The 17,230-nt window shown below is 44.1% G+C and overlaps 1 protein-coding gene across 1 annotated transcript in view; it reads left to right on the top strand.

Moving 5' to 3' along the window:
- TMEM135 (transmembrane protein 135) overlaps positions 1–17,230 on the top strand; it is a 195,058-nt gene that overhangs the window by 43,216 nt on the left and 134,612 nt on the right. Inside the window, exon 4 of the mRNA XM_038761867.1 lies at positions 12,365–12,398. Coding sequence (XP_038617795.1) covers positions 12,365–12,398 — 34 coding nt within the window. The remainder of the gene's footprint in view (positions 1–12,364; positions 12,399–17,230) is intronic.

The following is a 17,230-nucleotide window of genomic DNA, read 5'->3' as shown; positions in this document are numbered from 1 at the left end:
AGTATGGTACTCTCCCAAACGCTTAGTATGGTGAATGAACCCAGTTGCCGGCCCCTACAGGGACCATTTACCTTTGGGAGGAATCAAGGCCCAGAGAGGTTAAACGATTGCCCAAGGTCAAACTTAACTTATCTGAGCCTCAGTTCCCTCATCTGTAAAATGGGGATGAAGCCTGTGAGCCCCTCGTGGGACAACCTGATCCCCCCAGTGCTTAGAACGGTGCTTTGCACATAGTAAGCGCTTAACAAATGCCATCATCATTATTATTATTATTATTATTAAACAGCAGGCTGGTGGCAGAACCGGGACTAGAACCCAGGTCTCCCGGGCCCAAGCTGTTTCCACCAGACCGCATGCAAACGAACGTACATAATTTTAGAAATGCAGATTTTCAGTCTCCTATGAGTGACTGAAGATGGATGGCTTTGCAGCCCTGAAGTGAATTTCTAAGAAATAGGACGGTCCCAAGCTTTTGTTGGCTGATTTTTCTCTCAGACCCAAGGGTCCCTGCTTAAGTCTGAGATGTGGGCCCTCCCTATTTTGAAAGCCCAGTGGCTCTTGTTTCTTTTAAGTGAACTTTGCACCAGGGTTTAACTGTGGACTCCAGCTGTCAGTAGGAAATTGGTGGGTGTGAGAGATTAACTATAACCTAAACATTAACTGTAGCGCTTTTGTTATTTCAGGGGACCAATCACCGTTTTCAATCTAGAATTGTCGGGTTTCTTGGTATCTGGTGTCTCGTTGCTGTTGGGAAGAAAATGTCTTGATTTGATTATTACATGGTTGAGCTATTTGCGATTTACGTGTTTGATTTAGTGTGTCATTTATTAAGTGGTATATTTTATAGTGGGGTTGTTGGGGGGGGCGGGTGGGTGGGGACAGGGAGTGGGGGGGGTGGGAGGAAAGTTCTTCCTGTTTTTCCTAAACCACAAATCCTGTCCGAAGAGCCATTCAAGGCAGTTATTTTTAGCTTCTTAGCTGTGTTGTCCATAAAACCAAAGCCTAAGTTAACTTCCCTTCTGACTCCCTCCACCCCCTTATTTTTTTTCTTAAAAGAACTCTGATTTTCCTTAAGTTAACCAAAATGTGTCAGGAATGAAACAAGTCTTTCCCCCCCTACCAATTCTCAACGTGCCTTCTTGTGATCCCATTCATTTTAATTAAGGAGAGTGAGTTTTTAATTACCGTATACGAAATGAAGTCACCCACACATATGAGACTAATAAAGTAAGGTAGCTATGACAGAATACCCAATAACACGCAACTTAATAAACGCTGTTTGTCCCTGCAGAATACATGGCCGCATTTTTGGGCAACTTGCCACCTGCATTTTCATCTGGAACATAAACGGTACTATTATTAAAGCCATGTGGAGCTTGAATCCAGATTTTTGCTCCGGAGTGATTGAATTCGGTAGTCCTCCCCGTAGTAACTGGGCAAGGAGCACATCTTAAATTAATCCTCTCTGCGGTCTGTCTCCGCTGCAGGCTGGGCACCGTCCCTTTCCAGCTGCTCCGAAATCTTGGACGGGGAATGGGCAGAAGCTCGGCTCACCCGGGGGAATCAATCAAACAATCAGTGTATTTGTTATTATTATTATTATTAATAATAATTTTGGTATTTGTTAAGCGCTTACTATGTGCCATGCACTGTTCTAAGCGCTGGGGAGGATTCAAGGTGATCAGGTTGTCCCACGTGGGGCTCACAGTCTTAATCCCCATTTTCCCGATGAGGTAACTGAGGCACAGAGAAGTTAAGTGACTTGCCCAAAGTCACACAGCTAAGTGGCAGAGCACTGCCTATGTGCAGAGCACCATACCGAGCGCTTGGGAGAGCAGAATTAGCAGCCACATTCCCTGCCCATAACAAATTTATGGTCTTGAGGGGGATATTCATTCATTCAATTGTATTTATTGAGCGCTTACTGTGTGCAAAGCACTGTGCTAAGCGCTTGAGAGAGTAAAATAAAACAAGAAGTAGACGCATTCCTGCCCGCAACGAGCTCACAGTCTCACAGTCACTTCACTTCTCTGTGCCTCAGTGATCTCATCTGGAAAATGGGGATTTTGATAGTGAGCCCCATGTAGGATTTAGACATTCATTCAATTGTATTTATTGAGCGCTTACTGTGTGCAGAACACTGTACTAAGCGCTTGGGAAGTACAAGTTGGCAACATATAGAGACAGTCCCTACCCAACAGCGGGCTCACAGTCTAGAAGGGGGAGACAGACAACAAAACAAAACATATTAATAGAATAAATTTGTACAAGTAAAATAAATAGAGTAATAAATACAAGACATGAGTATCTTGTATCTACTCCAGTGCATAGTACAGTGTCTGGCACATAATTAGCATTTAACAAACGCCATTTTAAAAAAGCAAAACAGAGACTAGATTGAGAGTCTACGTGAACCTTCCCCTTTTTTCAAATTCATTCAGACGCAGGGACCGTGGCAATATCGGTACTAGTATTAACTGATCAGTAGTATTTATTGAGCGCTTACTGGGAGCAGAGCACTGTATTAGGCTCATGAGAGAGTACAACATAAAAGGGTTGGTAGACACATTCCCCAGCCACACGAAGCGTGTACCGTGTATTGAGCGCTGGGAAAGGGTTCATCATTGAGGGCGAGACTCCCTCCTCAGGGGCTCACAGTTTAAGAAGCAAGTTTAGAGAAGGCTCACAGTTTAGAGAAGCAGCGTGGCTCAGTGGAAAGAGCCCGGGCTTTGGAGTCAGAGGTCATGGGTTCAAATCCCGGCTCTGCCACTTGTCAGCTGTGGGACTTTGGGGAAGTCACTTCACTTCTCTGGGCCTCAGTTCCCTCATCTGGAAAATGGGGATTAAGACTGTGAGCCCCCCATGGGACAACCTGATCACCTTGTAACCTCCCCAGCGCTTAGAACAGTGCTTTGCACATAGTAAGCGCTTAATAAATGCCATCATCATCATCAAGTGGCGGAGAGGATTAGCGATGGGCTCATAAAGAAAGCAGCATGATCTAATGGAAACGATCCTGGGCCTGGGAGTGGGAGGACATGGGTTCTAATCCTGACTCTGCCCCGCGTTTGCTCTGTGACCTCGGGCAGATCACTTCACGTCTCTCGTCCTCAGTTACCTCAGCGGTAAAATGGAGATTAAGACAGCCCCATCTGGGACAGGGACTGTGTCCAATCCGATTACCTTCTATGGTATTTATTAAGTGCTTATTATGTGCCAAATGTTGTACTAATCAATAAATCAATCTCCCCCTTCTAGACTGTGAGCCCGCTGTTGGGTAGGGACTGTCTCTTTACGTTGCAAACTTGTACTTCCCAAGCACTTAGTACAGTGCTGTACACACAGTAAGCGCTCAATAAATATGAATGAATGAATGAATCAATCAATCATTTATTGAGCATTTACTGTGGCAGAGCACTGTATTTAGCACTTGGGAGAGTACAACACAACAATAAAACAGACATATTCCCTGCTCTTTATGAGTGTAGAGGGGGAGAGAGACATTAATTTAAATAAATAAAATACAGATATGGACATAAGTGCTGTGGGACAGTGGCTGGGGGTGAGAAAAGGGAGCAGGACAGGGCGACGAAGAGGGAGCGGGGGGAATAGGAAATGAGGGGTTAGTCAGGGAAGGCCTCTTGGAGGAGATGTGCCTTCAATAAGGCTTTGAAGGCGGAGAGAGTAATTGTCTGTCAAATATGAACAGGAAAGACATTCCAGGCCAGAGGCAAAATCCACGGATGAATGTCCCGTTACAAACAAAGGTTCATTCTAGCCATTAAATGGCAATCTCCCGCGTCTCGCTATTTACCTTGTCGGAACACTCAGTGCTGTGCTGTTCCGCAGTACGGGCTCAATCTGTGATTGATTGACACGTGAATTGTAAATACCGCAGCCTTTCATTTCCTCTTGCCTCCAGGACACGTCCACACGGATGTCCCATCAATAACTTAAGCTCAGCGTGTCTACAACCGGACTCCTCATCTCTCCCAGGCCCACTGACAGTCGACAGGGCCCTATTCCACAAGCTTGTCATCTTGGTGTGGCCCTCCATTCCTCGCTAACTTTAACCCGTCCGATGTTCAGAGTGGTCAGGTTGCCTCCACAAGTGATCTGTCCTACCTTCACCATCCCATCGGCTGGCATAGGCCGTCCCGTCATCCTCTCCATCTAAACAGGAGGCAGCCACCCTCCGATTGTCTTTCTAACATGTGACCGAGCTTACTTCTCTCCGTTTCTGAGAAACCTCCACCGTAAATGCTCAATAAATAGCACTGATTGATTCATAGGCGACCCGTCTCCTCCTGCATGACGTAGAAACTCCTGATCTTGATCTTCATGGCAGGGATCATATCTACTTATTCTCTTGTACACTCCCAAGCACAAATACTCCATACACTGTAAGTGCTGAATAAATACCACTGATTGACTGTTTCAGGGGCCTCCTTTGGTTCTCCCCCTCTTACTCGTCAGCCCTGCTTCACCCAGTGAACCAGTGCGTACTGATCAGTGCCCGATTAACTCATTCATTCAGTTGCATTTATTCAGCGCCTACTGTGTGCAGAGTACTGCGCTAAGTACTTAGGAGAGCTTGAGACATATTGAATGGTCTGAAAACAATAGATGCGCACTGAATACCACTGACTTAATACTGAATCATTTCTAAAACTGTAAGTTCCTAGAGGGCAGGGAATGTGTCTATCAGCTGTGTTGTGTGTACTCTCCCAAGCACTTGATACAGTAAACTGATGGATTAGGTGAAATGCTCAAATTTCTTTTTTTTTTGGTATTTCATTGTACTTCATTTCATTCATATTTCAACTTGTATGTCACCTTCTGATAAGTGATGCAAAGTCATAGCATCCATTGAAGTTAGCGGGCTACCCATTTCGTTTTTCTTGAGAATGATGGACTCCAATTTTTTCCATTTTCTAAATTTTCCCTCCAAGCTGTTTACTTTTTCTTTCTGACGTGACTCTAAGCTCCTTCAACTTTAAGCTCTCTGGGGCTGTGTGTGATTGCGGAGAAGCAATCTGCCTCCTTGTCATCCATGCCCCCTCTTTTCTGGCAAGCAGGGCGTTGATTGAGAGGAACACAAAGCTTTCTGTAAATGGTAGAACCCCAGTCAAAAGGAATAAGAGAGATGAGGAGAGCAGGGGACACCAAACCCCTTCAAGCACAGCGGTGATCCTGATTTTCAAACCTTTTAAGCCTCATTTAAAAGTGAAACTGTAACTCTTTTGATGGAATTATCAACCCTGTAGCCTTAAATTACTGTGGTTAAAAAAAAAGAAAGGATTTAATTTAGTATTATTAGCATTTTCGCCCAGAACTCGCCATACTCTGTAAGCCCTTCCCGACATGTAGACAGAGGGCGGGCCTTAATCGCATCCCTGCTGGGATCCCCACAGGGCCTTGATGTGGTTTCCAGGGATGCTGAAAATAATGTGTTTCACAAAGAAGCGTGATCCTAGTAACTCGGCAGGAAAGCTTTGGTAACATCCAGCTTATCCACGGGAGGACTATTAAACACCAGTCTGTCTTTATTCCGGAAAACGTGTTATCATTCCCGGTGGACCTCTGTGGCTAGCTTCCCGTGGGGCAGGATTAGAGCATGAGAGCAGCAACGAGGTTCAATTTTGTGGTTCAGACTGAGGCGTCTGGTTCTCTCCCTTCCAGTTTGTACATTTCCAGTCCGCGCAAGAAGTTGAATCTCCATGAGTCTTTTAGTTTGTTTTTCCTTTATGTTATTTGTTAAGCGCTCACTATGCGTCAGGCACTGTTCTAAGCTCTTGGGTAGGTACAAGCTAATCTGCCACATGTCTCCTCTGTTACTTTGGGCAAGTCATTTTAACTTCTTTTTGCCTCAGTTACCTCATCTGTAAAATTGGGATTAAGACTGTAAGGCCCATGTGGGACAGGGACTGGGTTCAATTTGATTACCGTGTATCTACCCCGGGGCTTAGTACACTGTTTGGCACATAGTAAGCGCTTAACAAATACCGTAATTATTATTAATATTTGTATCAGTCAGGTTGGACACAGCCTGTGCTTCGGGAAGGGTCGGAGAGACTGGATCACTTAACTGTCCTTTTGGCACGCCACCTTTGGAAACTGGCTGGGGACTGGGAAATCCAGGTTCTTCTGGAGGTGCGGGGAGGAGCTGAGTTTTCCAGAGAGGTCTTGCTTTGCGTCGTCCTCTACGTTCATTCAAGTCGGGAGGTGGAAGTTCGGGCCAGGTATGGGATTGCTGGCCTGTGCTAGGGTTGGACTATCCCATTATAGCGTAAATTAGAGAGAAGCAGCGTGGCCTACTGAATAGAGCACGGGCCTTTTGAGCACGAGTCAGAAGGACCTGGGTTCTAATCCCGGTTCCACCACGTCTCCTGTGTGACCTCGGGCGAATCGCTTCACTTCTCTGGGCTGCAGTTCCCTCAGCTGTAAAATGGGAATGAAAACTGTGAGCCCCGTGTGGGACAGGGACTGTGTCCAAACTGATTAGCTTTTATCTACCCCAGCATTTAGGACAGTGCCTGGTAAAGAGTAAGTGCTTAACAAATCATATATAAAAAAAGAAAAAAAATATCTGGAGAGCAGAGCCAGTACGGGACCACTTGGAAAAGCGCCTTAGGGTGGTTAAATATTTGGAAGGGTTACCAGCAAGCGATATGCCAGTAGTTTATAAATCAGATTCTAAAAATGCTCTCTTACTGATTATTTTCTGCTAATTTTATTGGTGGGAAAGCCTAAATACTGTTTTTATCTGGTATGATGTTCTGTAGAAAGCAAAGCTATTTTTGTTGGACATATATAACAGGTTGAGCCAGAAAGTGACTACTGTCGATCAGTGTAATTCATTGAGCGCTTACTGTGTGTGTGCAGAACACTCTTCTAAGTGCTTGGGAGAGTACAATAGAGTGAGTAGATGTGCTCCCTCTCTTGAAGGAGTTCGCAGTCTAAAAGGGAGGAGCGTACACTCTTGATTTGAGATTTTAAATGACGATATAACGGATGATTAGATTTGGAAAGTGGAAATCAATTCCTTTCTCCTATAACACGTTAGCGGAACTTTCATTGTAGTTGATAATTCCTCTCAAATGACATCCACCAGTATTAACAGTAATAATAATGGTGGTATTTATTAAGCGCTTACTACGTGCAAAGCACCGTTCTAAGCGCTGGGGAGGTTACAAGGTGATCAGGTTGTTCCACAGGGGGCTCATAGTCTTAATCCCCGTTTTACAGATGAGGGAACTGAGGCACAGAGAAGTTAAGTGACTTGCCCAAAGTCACACAGCTGACAATTGGCAGAGCCGGGATTTGAACCCATGACCTCTGACTCCAAAGCCTGGCCTCTTTCCACCGAACCACGCTGCTTCTCTGTTAATCACCTCTAGTTCTGGTGGTTAATGGCAAGAACCAAAGCAATAAATACTCTCTACCCACTTGACTCAAAAATGTTGCAATTTTGTTCTTGTATTCCAATCAAGCCTATTTTTGATCATACAGTCTCGTGATAACAGAACGGATTTCTGTTGGTACTAACTCAACATTGGTCTATTTTTAGATTTGAGTTCCTGGGAATGTGACACAATGTTATACCATAAATCTTTGGGTATTTTTTTTCTGGGAAATAGGCCATGATGAATAGACCAGTGATTATGGCGTCTTAAGCATCTTCCAGTTGAATTTGAGTGAAGCATTACTTGGAAGAATTTTGGGTTTTTGCTCACAGATCTATTGGTCGTAGAGTAATCATGCTGTATTTGGCAGATTGGCCAAAAATTTATTTGTGAAATATGTGTGCTTGTGTGTGTGTAGAAGCAAGTTCTGGTAAGTCTGATGAAAATTGTGGACCAAAATGGTGAACTGGAATATATTTAGCCTTAATGCGAATTGGAGAAAGATCTCTAGAAGGGAGGGAAGGAGTTGTGCACAGGGTCACACACTCTTTTTTTTTAGCCAGGAAGTTGTTGAACATGGAGTTATCCAAGGAGGAGGTCGTTTTGAAAAGAGAATTTCCCTTAACAGTTCACTAAATATGGTTTGAGCGCTTTCACCGCTTAAGTGGATGATAAATTGAATCAATTGTTGAACCCTGAGGCATTTCATTGTAAGTCTGTGGGAAATTGCTCCAATACAAATCATGCATTGACATGGTTAACACAGCTTTTAACTACAAAATATAACACATATTTTAAACCACCAAGGTAAAGTTCTATTCTTACATAGAATGACAACACTAGTAATGAACTCTGTCCAGTATTTGACACGGAAACAAGTAATGGAGAAGCAGCGTGGCTCAGTGGAAAGAGTGCGGGCTTTGGAGTTAGAGGTCATGGGTTCAAATCCTGCTCTGCCAATTGTCAGCTGTGTGACTTTGGGCAAGTCACTTCACTTCTCTGTGCCTCAGTTACCTCATCTGTAAAATGGGGATTAATACTGTGAGTCCCACGTGAGACAACCAGATCACCTTATAACCTCCCCAGCGCTTAGAACAGTGCTTTGCACATAGTAAGCGCTTAATAAATGCCATTATTATTATTATTATTGTTATTATAATGGAGAACTATTTTGAGGACTCATTTCCAGCTCATTTTTCTCATTGGTATTTCAAGCCTAAAACATTTCACTGATGATGATGATGATGATGATGATGGCATTTATTAAGTGCTTACTTTGTGCAAAGCACTGTTCTAAGCGCTGGGGAGGTTACAAGGTGATCGGGTTGTCCCTCAGGGGGCTCAGTCTTAATCCCCATTTTACAGATAACTGAGGCACAGAGAAGTTAAGTGACTTACCCAGTGTCACACAGCTGACAAGTGGCAGATCCGGGATTTGAACCCATGACCTCTGACTCCAAAGCCCGGGCTCTTTTCACTGAGCCACGCTGCTTCTCTAAGTTGATAGTGAACTTCAAACCAAACATGGCTCTCTTCTGCCTCTCCTCCCTGCAAATAAAATCTTAATCCATCCATCCATCCATACAGTACCTCTTTATCAAGAACTTAGGTTTTAGATTGTCATGTGTGCAGATAGTTTAATATTTTTCTTCCTTCTGCTTTCACCTAGAAGTCATTTCTATTTGCCTCCCCTATTAGATGGCAAGCTAGACTGTAAACTCATTGTAGACAGGGAGCATGTCTACTACCTCTCTTGTGTCATTCTCTGTCTCCTTTGAGGGCTCCTCCTCCCCTTCCCATCCCCTAACTGTAGGGGTTCCTCAAGGATCAGTTCTTGGTCCCCTTCTTTTCTCCATACTCACTCCCTTGGTGAACTCATTCGCTCCCACGGCTTCAACTACCATCTCTACACGGATGATACCCAAATCAATATATCCTTCCTGTTCTCTCTCCCTCTCTCCAGGCTCGCATCTCCTCTAGCCTTCAGGACACCTCCACCTGGATGTCCTCCCGTCATCCAAAACTCAACACGTCCAAGACTGAGCCCCTTATCTTCCTTCCCAAACCCTGTCCTCTCCCTGACTTTACTGTCACTGTGGACGGCACTACCATCCTTCCCGTCTCACCAGCCCACAGTCTTGGTGTCATCCTTGACTCCGCTCCCTCATTCACCCCATATATCCAGTCCTTCACCAAAACGTGCCGGTCTCACCTTCATGATATTGCCAAGATCTGCCCTTTCCTCTCCATCCAAACCGCTACCTTGTTGGTACAATCTCTCATCATATCCCGACTGGATCACTGCCTCAACATCCTCTCTGATCTCCCAACCTCCCGTCTCTCCCGACTTCAATCAATCAATCAATCAATCAATCGTATTTATTGAGCGCTTACTATGTGCAGAGCACTGTACTAAGCGCTTGGGAAGTACAAATTGGCATCACATAGAGACAGTCCCTACCCAACAGTGGGCTCACAGTCTAAAAGGGGGAGACAGAGAACAGAACCAAACATACCAACAAAATAAAATAAGTAGGATAGAAATGTACAAGTAAAATAAATAAATAAATAAATAAATAGAGTAATAAATATGTACAACCATATATACATATATACAGGTGCTGTGGGGAAGGGAAGGAGGTAAGACGGGGGGATGGAGAGGGGGGCGAGGGGAGAGGAAAGAAGGGGCTCAGTCTGGGAAGGCCTCCTGGAGGAGGTGAGCTCTCAGCAGGGCCTTGAAGGGAGGAAGAGAGCTAGCTTGGCGGATGGGCAGAGGGAGGGCATTCCAGGCCCGGGGGATGACGTGGGCCGGGGGTCGATGGCGGGACAGGCGAGAGCGAGGTACAGTGAGGAGATTAGTGGTGGAGGAGCGGAGGGTGCGGGCTGGGCAGTAGAAGGAGAGAAGGGAGGTGAGGTAGGAGGGGGCGAGGTGATGGACAGCCTTGAAGCCCAGGGTGAGGAGTTTCTGCTTGATGCGCAGATTGATCGGTAGCCATTGGAGGTTTTTGAGGAGGGGAGTAATATGTCCAGAGCGTTTCTGGACAAAGATAATCCGGGCAGCAGCATGAAGTATAGACTTCATGCCGGATAGAATGACTTCAGTCTATTCTTCACTCTGCTGCCCGGGTTATCTTTCTACAGAAACGTTCTGAGCATGTCAACCCCCTCCTCAAAAATCTCCAGTGGTTGCCTATCAAGCAAAAACTCCTCACTATTGGCTTCGAAGGTCTCCATCACCTTGCCCCCTTCTACCTCACCTTCCTTTTCTCCTCTACATCCCTGCCCTCGCACTCTGCTCCTGTGGTGCTAACCTTCTCACTGTGCCTCGTTCTCGCCTGTCCCGCCCACGCCCTACCTCTGGCCTAGAATTTCCTCCTTCCTCAAATCCGCCAATTACACTTCCCCCCTTTAGAGCCCTACTGAAGGCTCACCTCCTCCAGGAGGCTTTCCCAGACTAAATCCCCCTTTTCCTCAGCTCCCTTTGTTCTACGCCCCCCCGCCCCACAGCACTTGTGTCTATATGTACATATCTGTAATTCTGTTGATGCTACTGATGCCTGTTTACTTGTTTTGATGTCTGTCTCCTCCCTCCTCCAGACTGTGAGCCCGCTGTGGGCAGGGATTGTCTCTCTTTCCAAGTGCTTTCCAAGTGCTTTGCAAACAGTAAGCGCTCAGTAAATCCGACTGAATGAATGAATGAATGCTCTCCCAAGCGCTTAGTACAGTACTCTGCACACAGTAAGTGCACAGTGAATTTATTGGTTGACGCTTCTCGAGTGCCAGGAAGACGCCTTGCTGGTATTATGTTCTACCGCGCGCTTAGCACAATGGGGACAGGGATGACGTCCAAACCTGATTAACTTGTATCTACCCCAAAACTCAGCACAGTGCTTGGCACATAGTAAATGCTTAACAAATACATAAAAAAAGATGTCTTATATTCGATGAATCCTACTGAATAAATAAATACAACCTGAGAGTTGTATTCTTGAAAAACTCTGGGTTAACACAATATTGTGCTGCCAACTGTTGTCTCTGTGATAAACAAAGGGTTAAGGAGAAGATAGCACAAAAACGATGGGGTGGTGGGGGGCTCGTGACTACAGAGCCTCCGCTCTAAAGGTTGTTCTGCATTATGCCAGAGAAGCAGCGTGGCTCAGTGGAAAGAGCGCGGGCTTGGGAATCAGAGGTCATGGGTTCGAATCCCGCTCCGCCACTTGTCAGCTGCGTGACTTTGGGCAAGCCACTTAACTTCTCTGTGCCTCAGTTCCCTCATCTGTAAAATGGGGATTAAGGCTGTGAGCCCCCTGTGGGACAACCTGATCACCTTGTATCCCCCCACAGCACTTAGAACAGTGCTTTGCACATAGTAAGTGCTCAATAAATGCCATCATCATTATTATTATCATTATTAGAACAGTGCTTCACACATAGTAAGAGCTTAACAAATACCATCATCATCATTATTATTATTATGGTTCCACATCAGAAATTCTTGATCAGTTGAGGAGTATTTTACAGGGAACGAATCTGTAACTGCTGAAAGTTCAGGTTATCTTTGTCTGTAGCAAAATCAATTCCCTTTACAATGCTAATGTATTTGGTGCTTCAGGTACAGAAACACAATGAGATTATGGTAGAAAGTGCCATCTTCTTTAATTTTGTTATATTCTCCTGAGCACTTAGTACACTGCTCCTTACACAGCAGATGCTGCTGTCATTTACTAGCGAATGAATCGCTAGAAACTATTATTCTGGAAACCTTTTAGGAGCTAAACCCAGAAACCTCAATTCAGAACTTTAAAGATACCATGAGTCTTTCTTCCAGGGCATCTAGAATTTTAACTCAAGCCTTCTGTGGTTCTTTTCAGTTTTCTTGGACCTTGTACTAATCTGCACTGATGAAGCAAAAGTGATACTGAAACTTGTTCTGTTTTATTTTCTTTTCTCCCCCACAGGAGAGGCCTGCTGACAATTTATATGGCTAATCTGGTAAGGAGCTTTTCACGCTACCTAATTTTCGTAATTAGTTTGAATTTGTTAATAATTAAGCCTTGCAGAACTTTTCCCCTCATGAGATATAAAGCAGTCATTTAAAATCTGAGTTGTAAGGTCAGAGGGAATTTTGAAGTTGTATAATTCTTCCCTCCTGCTTCCTTTTTAATATTTATCCTCAGCTCAAAATCCTGAAGTTCCTGTTCTCTTTCTGTGGTAGTATCATCGTCTTCATCATCATCAGCGGTATTTATTGAGTGCTTACTGTGTGCAGAGTCCTGTTCTAAGTGCTTCGGAAATTACGATGCAGCAGATTTAGCTGACACGCACCCTGCCCACACAAGCGCTTAGTACAGTGCTCTGCACACAGTAAGCACTCAATAAATACGATTGAATGAATGAACTGAGCTTAGTCTAAGCTACTGGACTACAGGTGAGTCTCTTAGATTGTGAGTCTCATAGATTTTGAGCCCCCTGAGGAATGGGGAGCATGTCTAATTCCCATCTGCGGGCTCTCTTTCAAATGCTTAGTAGAGTGCTCCATGCACAGTAAGCGCTTAATATTTACTCTTACTTCTGCTACTAGTTGAGTGAGAAAGAAAGTGATTTTAGGACAAACTCCCTGAGAGCGGGAATCGTATCTACCAACTCTATTGTACTCTCCCAAGCTTCTTGGTGAAGCGCTCAGTAAATTCCTTTGACTGAATGGAAGTTCTGTCCCTTTCCCGCCCATTACATGCTCATGCAGCCACGGATGTACATGGTAATCAGAACAGGTTTGGGATGCAAAACTCTAGACTCACTCATTCACTTCATTTGAAGTGGCCCAGGCTTGCTCAGTTAGCCGACAATGTTTGTTTTAAGGGAAAAGCCCAGCCCAGATAACTGATCTGGCAAGGTAATAGTTCGAAAAGTATTGGCCTGGATAACTGTTTACGTGAAATGCCGACTGAACAAATAGTGTTTTCACTCTGCGCTTTGACTAAGATGTAATTAGGGAATTGGGGAACGTTTTTCCGACAACAAGGACCTGTTTTTTGGAAAGAATTATTTTGGCCAGACAGTTCAGCTCCAGCCGGAAACACGGCATCGTTAGGTTGATGACCCCATTGGCTCTGAAATCGGAACCCAAGGCAACAGTCCGAGAAAAGGAATTTGGCTGAATCCGACGTTAAGAATGTAGGAGCTCGGGTCGAGAACCTGCTGCAGTTTATGAATCAACACTTCAGCATGCCGTTAGAGATGGTTTGATAGTCATCAGTCATGAAGGGGATTCAGAAAAATAGAATATTTTCAAAATCTATTTTGGATTCCCTGAGTTAGAGGCTAAAATGGAAATGTAATGTGTAGGGGTAAAGTATTGAATATGATCCTCAGAGAATAGTCTGGGATTAAAGAAGACTCCAAATTACAATTTGAAGCGGAAGGGGAAATCTGATCATGAGGGATATTTGGAGTGGGAAAAATGGGAGCTGTTAATGAACTGGAAGGGTGAAGAAGAGCAGAGTGCCCATTCATGTCTTCAAAATTGTCACCGCCCAAGCTGCAGTTACAGTTGGTCTTAGAAAAAAGTGCCAAAGAATTGTTCAAGTCATTAGAACTGCATCAACTACTTGTAGGACAAGTAGCTCCCCTAAGTATTCTGGTGAGTAATTTGGCTCTTTATATGACTTGAGACTATTTTTTACTAAAATTTGTCATTTCCCGGCCAGGAGGTAAATCTGTGGTATAATGGGCTACCATGTTTCTCAATCTAGCTTTATCCTTGGACTCACATTGGTGGTGGTAATAGTAGTAGTAGTAACAACATTTATTAAGCATTTACACTGTGCAAAGCCCTGAATTAAAGCACTGGGGAGAAATGCATGAAAATTGATTCCAACATATTACTTAAGCCCCAGGGGATTTTTCAATCTAAAGGGAGGGTTGGGGGAAGAAGTAATGGGCTACGTACTTTGCAGACAGTAGCTACACTAAACAATTATAATAAGGCTAGCTTGCCACTCTATTGTATTATACTCTCCCAAGTGCGTAGTACAGTGCTGTGCCCTTGATAAGCGCTGATGATGATGATGTTTCTGCTGGGTGGACTAGGCTTCATTTCCCATCAAGGGACAGGATTATCAGGTTACTGTCCCCTCTTGGGAGGAGCAGTGAAGCCTAGGAGTGAGAGCATGGGCCTGGGTATCAGGAGACCTGAATACAAATCCCAGATCCTCCACATGCCTGATGTGTGACCTTGGGCAAGTCCCTTGTCTTCCGGGCCTCAGTTTCCTCATCAGTGAAACGGGTGCGAGATACCTGTTTTCCCTCCGCCTTTGACTGCGAGCCCCATGTGGAATGTGTCGAATCAGCTTATGTTGTATCTAACCCAATGCTTATTACATTGTTTGGCACACAGTAAGTGCTTAACAAATGCCACAGTAATTATTATTGCTATTATTGTTATTATTATTATTATTAGTAGTAGTATCTGCCTGAATTGATCAGGACTGACAGGATTGCTTGGCTTATAGGAATTCCCCCAATCCTGATGTCACTGCCATTTGAATGGCGTACTTGGCCTGTTGAACTGGCCTAATAATATAATGGGGTATTGAGCTGGGCAACTGTATGTTCAGCCTCCCCGCTCCCAATATCACTCCCCATCACTCACTACCATTTTCATAACTGTACAATTTACCTTCTTCCCGAAGGAAAAATGAAACTGATTTGTAACATTCAACATGAAAATATTTTCGGCCCCCAGAATTGCCGTAGCATAGGCTAAAAAAAAGCCGAATGGCCCCAAGGCACCACAGAACCAGCGGAAGACTGAGGGGAGAACATTTTTCCCCATCTATTCCCAAATGTCTCGCTTTCCATGTTGGATGAAGAGTCCCGGGGCGAACACGCCTGACTCAATTAGCCACGTCAGTTTATGAGACACCAGCTGCGTGGATCGAACTTCATAACCGTAAATGCCTTAAAACCGAAGACAATGGCAGGATGCGAGGTCACGTGAATTCTCCTTTTAAAAATCATCTGGAAATATTTATTGTGTGGGTGAGGCAATGACCTAAAGTTTCAACATTTCAATAGACGTCACATATTAATTCCAAGTACCTCTGCCACAAGGCCAAACACGATGCTAATGAAACCAGGGCTTGAATTTGATTTGACCCAATCAGCAGATAATTGTACTTTGACATTTTTCTGTCTTGGTCATGGAGTTGTCTTGGAAGAACATTCATGTTTCAGCACTTCTCATTTTATCTTCATTCTATTATAAGCGTCTAGAACTTTGCCCCCGTACTGCAAGCACAGTGGTTCCTTGATTGCATCAGAGGATCTACATTTGAGTGTATAAGAAAGATTTGCAGGTGATGTGAAGCGCTTTCTTTCAAAAGTTCGTAACGAATTTCCCTAGGGCGGTGGAAAGGGATCTGAAGCACAATTTTTTCTTTCTCCTTTTGTTTCTCAGTTTTCAAACCAGTTATTCATGTTTGGTTGGGCTTTTTTGAAAAAAAAAAAAAAAAGAGTTACAGGATCAGTGGTATTTATTGACCGCTAATTGTGTGCAGAGCACTGTAGTAATGGCTTGGGAGAGTACAATATAGCAGAGGTGTGATAGCCCATACAGTAGCCCATACCGTTCATATAGCCATCACCAGGCCCCCCTCCAGTTAGACTGTAAGCTCCCTGAGGACATGTCTACTACTGCACTCTCCCAAGCACTTAGTACAATGTTCTTCACCCTGTAGGTGCTTAATAAATACTCCTTTTGATTACTGGATCCCAACCCCGCCTGGGAACCCAAGGTGGGGTAGTTTCCAGTATTTATGTGGTTTTGCAAATTCATTCATTCGTTCATTCAGTCGTATTTACTGAGCGCTTACTGTGTGCAGAGCACTGTACTAAGCGCTTGGGAAGTGCAAGTTGGCAACATATAGAGACGGTCCCTACCCAACAGGGGGCCCGCAGTCTAGAATGAATCTTGACGAACACAACCGAAACTTAAACAAGAGTGAACTTAACTGCAAGACACTAATTGCAGAGGAGCTTGTAGGGGATGGGGGACCCCCTTTTATCCTAATGAGCAGGTTGGTTATTTAATTAAATAAATGTGGAATCAATTAATGAGAAACTTTGGCCTTAATGATCACAGCCACGAGCAGCAATGATTATAGAAAAATAGTTCTGAAGCACTTTCTCTTGTGAATTTAATATCCTAAGGTTGTTTCTTGGGCTGTTAGGTTGGGTACAACCTTTTAGTCAATTTCAGTAGATTATATAGCCTCCATTCTCAGCAGTGTTGCTGAAAGCAGTGGGTAATAGTCCACATTTATTTTACCCCGTTGAGTAATGAAAGTAATTTAAAAATGGCAACCCTTTTTTTCTCCAGTTTGATCATTTTCTCTCTAGCTCAGTGTTACTGCATCCATGCTGACTTTTTTCATGATTCATTCATTCATTCAATCATATTTATTGAGCACTTACTGTGTGCAGAGCACTGTACTAAGCGCTTGGTAAGTACAAGTTGGCAACATATAGAGACGGTCCCTACCCAACAACGGGCTCACAGTCTAGAAGGGGGAATGATTAAGCCAACCTCATTCATTTCACTCATGAAAACTGGCAGTGATGATAGATGAAGAAATCAGTCAATCAGTGGTATTCAGTGAGTGCTTACTGTGTGCAGAGCACTGTATTAAGTGCTTGGGGAGAGTTCAGTATAACAGGTATTCCATGTTCCTGTGACTCTTAAGGAGCCTAACACTAAACACCAAAAAGTCTGCAAAAAAACCCTCTCTCCCAAATTTCCCAAATCGTTTCAAACGTGAGGATTG

Source organism: Tachyglossus aculeatus, chromosome 20 (assembly GCF_015852505.1).
Source record: "Tachyglossus aculeatus isolate mTacAcu1 chromosome 20, mTacAcu1.pri, whole genome shotgun sequence".
Taxonomy (NCBI): Eukaryota; Metazoa; Chordata; class Mammalia; order Monotremata; family Tachyglossidae; genus Tachyglossus; species Tachyglossus aculeatus.
The sequence above is the reverse complement of the archived record's forward strand: the minus strand, read 5'-3'. Positions and strand labels throughout refer to the sequence as shown.